The sequence below is a fragment of the Oryx dammah genome, unplaced genomic scaffold (genome assembly GCF_014754425.2).
Source record: "Oryx dammah isolate SB20612 unplaced genomic scaffold, SCBI_Odam_1.1 HiC_scaffold_4, whole genome shotgun sequence".
NCBI classification, from domain to species: Eukaryota; Metazoa; Chordata; class Mammalia; order Artiodactyla; family Bovidae; genus Oryx; species Oryx dammah.
In genome coordinates, this window is record NW_024070188.1 from 7,279,563 (window position 1) to 7,289,830 (window position 10,268).

The following is a 10,268-nucleotide window of genomic DNA, read 5'->3' on the forward strand; positions in this document are numbered from 1 at the left end:
ATTTTGCTGTGTTCTCTTTTTCTAATATTAATATTGTTGTCTCTTCTTTTCCTTTTTTGCATTTGGTTATATGTGTCCATTTTTTTTTCCCCTCTAGCTTTCTGTGTCATTTGGTTTAGATTAATCCTTTGTATAGAGCATATGGTTACTTTTGTTATACTATATATTGAGTATGTATCTTTTAAAAGAGGAGTTTAGCCATTGTCATTTACTATATCACTGCTGTGCTTTGTCTTAATCATGTTTTTTTAAAGTCAAAAGTAGAATTATGTTGTAATATTGCATTACTTCTAATAAGGTTATTTAATACAAAGAACATTTAATGATTAATATTTACTGAGAACCAGAAACTATTCTCTATGTTTACCCATATCTCATGGTTATTTAATGTCCATGACAGTGTCCTTTTATTATTTCTGTTTTGGAAGTGAGGAAACAGATAAGGAGAACTACCAGCTAGTGCTAAGGCAGGGATTCAAGCCCAGCCCAGCCCAGTCTGGCTCTATAGTTTATGTTCTTAGTTTTAGGGTAGCTCAGCTTAACTTTTTAAAAAGTCTATAACATATTATGAATTTATTTAAAACCATATTTTAATCCAGTAATTTTGGGGAAAACAAGTAAATTTCATACTTGCAGTTATGATTTTTAGCTTTGTGTTTTCACAGACTGAAAAGAATGTAATATTTTGTTTCAGTTGATCTATTTTAATTATGAGTTTGTTGAATGGAGCTCATTTCTTTTGATAAAATAGCCTAATGTAATAAAAACTAGAAAAGGATGTTTTATAATGAACATCATTTAATACTTGACACATGTAATGAGGTTTAATTATGATTTTAAATATGAGGGTAAACGTGTGTGTGTGTGTATAATACTTTAATTTTATGCTAAAATAACAGTAACTTCTTTTCTTTTTTTTTTAAACTTAGATAAGCCCCAAAAGTGATGTTTGGTCCTTAGGTTGCATTTTGTACTATATGACTTATGGAAAAACACCGTTTCAGCATATAATTAATCAGATTTCTAAATTACATGCCATAATTGACCCTAATCATGAAATTGAATTTCCTGATATTCCAGAGAAAGATCTTCAAGATGTGTTAAAGGTAACATTAATAATATATAAAGATAGAAGAAATATATTTCATATAGTACTTAATTGTTTACTTAAAGAAATAGCTGAGGGAATTCTCTAGTGGTCCAGTGGTTAAGACTCAGCACTTTCACTGCTGTGGCCTAACTTCAGTTGATTGCCAGGGATCTAAGATTCTGCAAGCTGCATGGCATGGCCAGAAAATGAAAGAAAGAGAAACAGCTGAAATGATTGGAATTAGGTATCTGGAGTAGATAAAGCTTGTCTATTGAAAGTTCATTTTGAAGGCTTTTAAAATGTATGAATACTTGGAGATTTTGAAGATATGATGTGTAAAATCATCTTGTCATTTCTGAGTAGGCAGAAAGCAGCTTCTGTAATATGATGCAATCTGGAAAAATACTTTATCAATATTGCATAAGGAAACTTGCTTTGTTTTTGTTTTTAAAACTTAACCTTTATGTTAATAGCATTGTTTAATAAGGGATCCTAAACAGAGGATATCCATTCCTGAGCTTCTGGCACATCCATATGTTCAGCTTCAAACTCATCCAGGTACTTCTTTAAAAATAAATTTATTACCCAATTGGTAATATCAACAACCTTCTGACTACTCTTTTCCTGCATGCCTCCTTCCTTAAGGAAGTTCTTTAATGCTAAATACTAAAATAAATGAGATCGCCTTCCTTTACTTGCTGGCATTCATTTTTACTTATCCTAGGAAAGGGACTATGATCAGTGATAAATTATAAGAATGTAGTTATTGTGCTTTTAAGCAGAATACACATTTATATATGAACTTCTATTTTTCTTACTTGATACCAGTGTGCTATTAATTCTATATATATTTTACACCTGGGCTTCATAGGTGGCTCAGTGGTAAAGAATCTGCCTGCCAAGCGTTCAATAAATTCTCTGGAGGAGGAAATGGCAACCCACTCCAGTATTCTTGTGGGAGATCCCATGGAAGAGGAGCCTGGTGGGCTATAGTCCATGAGACTGGACATGAGTCAGACACAACTTAGCAACTAAACAACAAAACCAAATTATTTTATAGGTAACCAGATGGCTAAGGGAACCGCTGAAGAAATGAAATATGTTCTGGGCCAACTTGTTGGCCTGAATTCTCCTAATTCCATTTTGAAAGCTGCTAAAGTGAGTATGTCTATGCTCTGTCTACACTATTTTAATTGTTTTGTATAGTTTGGTGAGTTAGGCACTTAAACAGGTAAACCAAAGGAAAATTGGCCCAGTCATTAGATGTGTGAAGTGTGTTTCTGTATTTAGATACTTAATATGTGCTTTTTAACAAATACAGATTTATTTGATTTACACTCTTATAATGGGCAGACAGCACAATTGAAAATGGATTGTCATATAAGGTGCACTGAAAAGATTGCTGTCAAGTAGGTCTCAACCAGACTAAATTCAGTAAAGAATCTTTTAAATCAACCCCATTTTTAACACAGCTTTTGAATTTATTTCTTATAGCCAATTTTATCTTTAAACCATCTTAGACAAATCACAGTATCACATATAATGACTTCTGGGGAGCTGTATATAGCAGTCAGTACTTTTCTCAAAGCAAATGTCTCAAACCTGTTAGTCTCCCAGTGCCTGTTTATACCATAATGTTTTGGATCTCGCTGACATTAAATACCTAATCATTTAACACTGTATACATAATTGACTTTAGTTACTAGTTTAATATTTCAGCTATAACATTATTGTAAAATTACAGTAACTTAAACTGAAAAACACTTTTAGCTCTCTGGATAGGGATAACACCAATCTAAGATGTTAAGAACTTGAATACATTTCTGGAGGTATTTATTACATATTTACCATTATATTTGCATTTATATAAGGTAAATTTTTTTCTTAAGTTTTCTTGAGGGCTAATAGCTAAATCAATGGCTTTAGGAATTGAAATTGGACCAAAATTTGTTATGTAATTTTTCTAAAATAAAAGTATCAAAGTTTATTTCAACTAAAAGTATATTTCCTGTTGATTTTATTTTACAGTATAGGACTTTACCTAAGACTGGCTTTATTTAAGAGAAAGTAAGGTATCTTGTAATAACATAATGAAAAGAATATATAGAGGAACAGACAGATATAAATATATCTGAATCACTTTGCTATATACCAGAAACACAATATTATAAATCAGCTTTATAATACTTCATTTAAAAAGTTTTGCTATGTAAAACTATGTACATCAGCTATAAAAGAAAAAGTAAGGGAGATTAAGGTGACCTTGAGGATGCATCCATACACTTAAAAATAACTGTTACATTTTTCTTCTAGAAAAATTGAGCTGCATCTCATGATAGCTGATTCTTAGGCCAAGCTAGGTGTTTAAAACCTTTAATTATCTCCAATAGTGTATAAAATAATTTATAATTATAAGAACAATAGAGAAATGTCTTACATATTAGAAGGTATGAAGTTAATTAAACCTTTGTTAATCTGATTTATAAATATTACAAATCAGATGTGTGTTTTTAATTTCAGACTTTATATGAGCAATACAGTGGTGGTGAAAGTCATGATTCCTCTTCATCATCGAAGACTTTGGCAAAAAAATGGGAAAGAAAATGATTTGTGGTTACTCATGAACTGTCAGGTATCACCTGTAAAATATCGGGACTGTTAAACTCTTGATTCTCTGTGGAAATCTCTTGAAGACAGCTTCACTCTGAAATGTTACTGACAGAAAAACTCAGTGGATTATCCGCAAAAGAAAACTGTAAAAACCTGCTAATGGCACTGTATGTATTAAATTGTAGAACTGTTTTCGCTTTTATGCTTCCCTGTAAATCTAATCTATTTGATATCATTTTCACACTTGGGGTAGTAGATGGAAAATGGAAATGTATTCTGAAGAACTATGTAAATAGGCTTTGTATAATATAAAATGACACTAAATTCTCAAAGTTATAGAATTGTTTTCTTCAAGCGAATATACTGTTGGTGAGGCAACAGATTTCTTAATGACAACAGGTTAAGGGAAACATGAGAGTAGACCTTCGTAAATTAACTCTGGGGGAAAATTCCAAAGGTTTCAAATCCTGAAAAAGATTTCCCGTTGTTTCATGGTACTGGTAATACTTCATCATTGTAGAGCTGTACTTGTCTCTTTTAATTATCTTTGATTCTTCATAATATCTTTGCTTTGGGTGTTCAGAGTGTCATGCTGGATTCCTAGAAGTAGGCAGTATAGAGCATGACCTCATTGTATGACTTGCTTAATGATGAGCAATTACAAATGTGGTCCCAGAATTTCTGAGTCTAAATCTAACAGGTTACTTAAAGATATTATCATATAGTATTCTTTTCCCCAATTTTTTCTTTAGATTTTGATAGACTTTTTTTTTTTATTAAGACTTTATTTTTAGAATAGTTTTGGATTCACAGCAAAATTGAGGGGAAGGTGCAGAGATTTCCCATTTAACCCCTGACCCGACACATGCATGGCCTGCCTCCCTATCAACATCCACCACCAGAGTGGTACTATTGTTACATTTAATGAACCTACATTGACACACTAATAATCACCCAAAGTCCATAGTATATATTACAGTTCCGTCTCGGTGCTGTGTGTTCTAGGGATTCAGACAAATGTATAATTACATCCATCATTATGCTATTTTAAGAGTGTTTTCACTGCCTGAAAAATTCTCTGTGCTCCACCCGTTTATCTCTCTCCTACTTCTAACCCCTGGCAACCACTGATCTTTTCACTGCATCCATAATTTTGCCCTTTCTAGAATAATCGAATATAGCTGGGATTGTACAGTGTTTAGCCTTTCAGATTAGCTTCTTTCATTTAGCAATATGCATTTAGCCTAGTAACATCCACCTTCCTGTCTTTTCATGGTTTGAGAGCTCATTTCTTTTTAGTGCTTAATAGTATTCCATTGTCCAGATGTACCACGATTTATCCATTCACGTACTGTAGGCCATCTTGATTGCTTTCAAATTTTGGCAATTATGAATAAAGCTGCTCTAAACATCTGTAAGTAGGTTTTTGTGTGATATTCAGCTTCAAAGAGTTGAATACCAAGGAGCATGATTGATATGGTTAAAGTATGTTCAGTTTTGTAAGAAACTGCCAAACTGTCTTTTTGCATTTTCTCTAACAGTCAATGAGAGTTTCTGTTGCTCTGTATCCTTGTCAGCATTTGATGGTGTTCATCATGTTCCACATTTTGGCCCCTCTAGTAGATTTGTTGTGACATCTCATTGTTCTTTTTATTTGCATTTCCCTGTTGACATATATTGTTTAGAGAGTCTTTTCATATACTTACCATCTGATAGCTTCTTTAGAGAGATCTTTTCTCCTTTTTCAAAGATCTGTTAACTGTATTTATGGGTAGTCTATTTCTGGGCTATCCATTCAGTTCCAGTAATCAGTTTAGCTTTTCCTTCATCAATAAACGCTGTCTTGATCATTGTCACTTTATAGTAAGTCTTGAAGTTAGGCAGTGTCAGTCTTCCAACTTTCTTCTCTTTTAGTAATGCCTTGACTATTCTGGGTTATCTGCCAATTCATGTAAACTTTAGAATCTCTTTGTCAATATCCATAAGGAAACTTGCTAGAATTTTGATTGGGATTGCATTGAATCTGTAGATCAAATTGGGAAGAACTGACATCTTGACAATATTGAGTCTTCTTGTTCCAAGAACATTTATTCTCCATTTATTTAGCTCTTCAGTTTTCCTCATATAGACCTTGTACATACATTGTTAGATTTATACATAAGCATTTCATTTTGGGCAGGGGCTGGCTAATGTAAATGGTTGGAGAAGGAAATGGCAATCCACTCCAGTATTCTTGCCTAGGAAATCCCATGGACAGAGGAGCCTGGCGGGCTACAGTCCATGGAGTCTCAAGAGTCGGACAATACTAAGCAAGTAAACCACCACCGATGTAAATGGTATCGTGTTTTTAATTTCAAATTCCACTTGTTCTTTGTGGTTATATAGGAAAACAATCAATATTTGCTGTTGTTGGTTATTTGTTTCAGGAGTGTTTTATTGATTTTTTTATTTTTTATTTTCTGTATACATGATAAAGTTTCTCACTATCAGGTATGCTGTTTGCTGTATGATTTTTTATGGCTATTCTTTATCAGATTGAGAAATCTCTGTTTCTAGATTGCTGAAAGTTTTTATCATAAATGGGTATTTGATTTTATCAAATGCTTTTTCTGTATCAATATTAATAATGATTATGTGATTTTTCTTTTTTTAGCCTGCTGACGTAATGGATAACTGTATGGCTGTTAGTGTAGCTGACATCGTCTTGGGCCCTTCTAGTTTCTCCTGTCCCCCTGCCGACCTTAAGCAGGATTGTACTGTGTCTTGTTTTCAAGCCCCTGCCCCTGCCCTAAGTTAGCTGTGCAATTGCCCCCGTGGCCCCTCCAGTGCACAGTGCAGCTGTCACTGCTTCTGCCCAGTCCCACCCTATAATCAACTTACCCTATCAATTTTTATTGATCTGTTTTCAAAAAAAAATCAGCTGTTGGTTTTGTTGATATTTCTCTTCTGAGTTCCTGTTTCCAATTTCAGTGATTTCTCCTCTAGTTTTTATTAATTTTTTTTCTTCTGTTTGGATTTAATTTGCTTTTCTTTTTTGGTTTTCTAAAGTACAGACTTAAATCACTGATTATAGATCTTTCTTGTATTCTTATTTAATTTTGCTGTAAATTTTATTTTATGTACTGCTTTTACTGTATCCCATAAATTTTGATAAATTCTATTTTCATTTCTATTAATTGAAATATCTTAAAATTTCTCTCCAGGGTGTGAATTCTAGGAAGCAGAGATCATCATGGGCTACTTTTGAGACTCACTACCAGCAAATGTTAGCTCTCTTTATGATTATTTTTCCCTATTTCATACAGATTTGAAAACTTATCCTTAAGAGTGTTGGGCTAAATTACCTTTTCCCTTTTTTAAAAAAAGTAACTGTTTTACATATGTATATATTCTTAATCAGTATATTGATACCTCCTTAATTTGTTCTTGAAAAATCAGATCTTCTATGTAAAAATAACATTTCATAAAATAGTAAAACACCCTTAAACAAGGGACAAGCTATCAAGTTAGGATTACAGTGTTTAAAATAACGTCTTCTGATTGCTGAATTATGTCCAGTTTTGCCCTATGTATTTTGAGACTATTTCACTAGATGCATACAAGCTTGGAATTTTTTTTTTATCTTCCTGTTAAATACAATGGTCACCATTTCATAGGGATTCTCATTGATTTATAAATATATATTTGTCTTGGCCTTTCTGTGTTTCTTTGGTTAATAGTTGCCTCATACACACATATATTCTTTAATTTCTGTGTCCTTTTAGGAATATCCCTTGTAAATAACATACCTGAATTTTACCTTATATTGTCACTGGCAATTTCTTTCTTACCTGACAAATTTAATCTATTAATATTCATTATGATTATATTAAATGTGTTCCTACTACATATGCTTGTATTTCTGTTTAATCTATTTGTTCTATGCTTCCTTTTTTTTTAGTCACCTTTCCCATCTTTTTTCCTAGTTTTGTGTTTCTTTTTCTATTTAATAATTTCCACACCGATGGCTTAGAATTTTATTTCACTTTTTTTCTTTTCAGTTGTTAGTCTTAAATTTTACCATGCTTATTTAACTTAACAAAGATCTAAGCAAATATCTCGACTTCCTGCCAGAGAATTCAATGACTTTAATGTATTTTAAATACATTAACACAACTTCTGTGGCATCGCGGTATAACAGTTTTATCCTACTATAACCCCATAGACTATTATCATTTTATACAAACAATATTTATTTAAGATTCACATAAACATTATTTTTTTCTGGTCTGAATTCTAAACTGATAGCTATTTTCTGTTTGCACATTGAGGTTATTATTTTATGCCTGGTTTCCATTATTGCTATTAGAAACTCTTCTATCCATCTCATTATTATTTCAAAATAAGTGATCTACCTTTCTCTTTGGCTGATTTTAAGGTCTTTCTACCTTTTGTAATCTGTTATTTCACTAAATTATGGCTAGTCTTTTTTTTTCTTCTTTTAATTGTTTGGTACATATTATGCTTTCCAAGTGTTTGGAATCACATATCTTCTTGACTCAAAATTTCTTAGCTACTATGTCTTCAAACTTTTTAATTTTTAAGAATTCCATTTGGTTATTTTTCGAATGTGCCCATTTTTCCTTGCTGATTTCTTCCTTCTTCCTCAAATGTGTGATTCTTTAATGTTTTTATATTATTATTCTTTAATCATTTTACATGGAACAATTTTAATTTCATACCTATGATTCCAGTCACATTTCTGCATTGAAATCTTTTTTTTCTAACTCTTATAGTGGTTTTTTTTTTTTTTTTTTTACTGAATTGGAGATCTCTAAGACCACTCCCAAGTTTGATGATTTGCTCAGAGAATGCAGAGGATTCAGTGTATGGTTATGGCTTATTCTAGTGAAAGGGTATAATTAGCAAAGGAAAAGGTGTGTGGAGCAAAATCCACAGGAAACAAGACATTAGGTCCGAGGGTCCTTTCCCAGTGGTTCACATAGGGTGCACTTAATTTCCTAGCAACAGTTTGTGACAATACCACAGAAGTGCATTAGGGAGTTGGCACCTTGGGTTTTTAGTGGGGCCTGATCACATACTCACCCTTTGTCTGGGATGTACCAAAGTTTTAGGCTCCCAGAAGGAAAGTAGATGTTTAGCTTAAACCAGATTGCTTCTTCGTCACAGTTTAGGCATAGGGACCCATTCTTACTACTTAGGTAATGCTGGGAACCCTTGCGAAATCCTAGTTCCCAGACTCCAGCCAAGGGCCAGCCTTACAAGAAAGCCTTTTTAAGGACAGCAGTCTCAGGCTTGCCATGTTGACTCTTCTGTATGCTTCCCTTTTTGTGAGTTTTGTTGGTCTTTGTGATGTATTTGCTTGATCTCAATTGTTGGAAGTCCTTAAGGAAGATGGTGTTTGCTATTAAACCAGTATTAGTATCAGAGTAGGTTATTGTCATGGTAACAAGCAACCCTAAAAGTATTAATAGCTTTAAGCAATAAAGTTCTGTTTCCTGCTAATTTCTATGGGGGAGGAAGGAGGACACTTTTGGGTTGTCCTTACACTCTCAGACCCAGACTCAGGTTGCCATGGCAGACAGAAAGGGAAAGTGTGATAAATTTTACAATGTCTCTTACAATTACTCCTTGAAAGTGACATCCTTGACTTCCATACACAATTCATTGGCTAAAGAAGTTACATGGCTTAATAACCCTGTGTTCAAAAAAGAAAATGCTAAAAATATATGATGAACAACACTAATTAAAAGTTAACAGAAGATATAGCAATACCCTTTCTTATTTTGCTTCAAACAGGGGTTCCTACCCTGTAGTTCACGGCTTCCCAGGACTGCTGGGTGTGGAGTGACACAAAGAGAGTAGAAGTATTTTCTTTTTTTGGGCTCTGTTGAGTCTTCATTTCTGCTCAGCTTTTCTCTACTTGCTGCAAGTGGAGATTGCTCTCTAGTTGCAGTGCTCGGGCTTCTCATTGGGGAGGCTTCCGTGGAGCACGGGCTGTAGGGCATATGTGCCTCAGTCGCTGTGGCACACGGGCTTAGCTGTCCCATGGTGTGTGGGATCTTCCCAGATCAGGGGTTGAACCCATGTCTCCTGCATTGGCAGGCGGATTCTTTACCACCGAACCACCAGGGAAGCCCAGAATAGAAGTATTCTCTTTTGTGTCACTTTGGTGGGTTTTTATCTTATGCTCCTTTCCCGAAGAGCAACTTTGGGGTGCTCTCCATGGTATTCTCCTTCCTCTTTCTCTTTTCTTTCTTCCTTCCTCTCTGCTCTACTTCTCCACTTTTACCTCCAGGGAGAAAGTATATTGTACTGAAGAGGAAAATGTATTTGTAATGACATTACTTAATTGCTTAATAGTTAAAGTAAGAAATAACTTTTATTGGGTTACAATGTTTGTAGAGCCATGATTGTGTGTGTGTGTAGGTGTGTGTGTAAAATGTATGTATGTATGTATAGATACTGAGTTAGTCAGAAAGTACATTTGAGTTTTTCCATAAAGAACTTTTTGGGCAACCATATATATATATATATATATATATATATATATATATATATATATATA

General features: G+C 33.6%; 1 protein-coding gene across 4 annotated transcripts in view; it reads left to right on the forward strand.

The window, feature by feature from the left end:
• Positions 1-7,400, forward strand: part of TTK (TTK protein kinase) — a 41,981-nt gene extending 34,581 nt beyond the window's left edge. For all 4 annotated transcript variants that reach the window (XM_040239081.1, XM_040239082.1, XM_040239083.1 and 1 more), the window contains exons 19-22: positions 930-1,106; positions 1,564-1,648; positions 2,151-2,248; positions 3,611-7,400. In XM_040239081.1, coding sequence (XP_040095015.1) covers positions 930-1,106; positions 1,564-1,648; positions 2,151-2,248; positions 3,611-3,697 — 447 coding nt within the window. In that variant the 3' untranslated portion in view covers positions 3,698-7,400. The remainder of the gene's footprint in view (positions 1-929; positions 1,107-1,563; positions 1,649-2,150; positions 2,249-3,610) is intronic.
• The last annotated feature ends 2,868 nt before the right edge of the window (positions 7,401-10,268 follow it).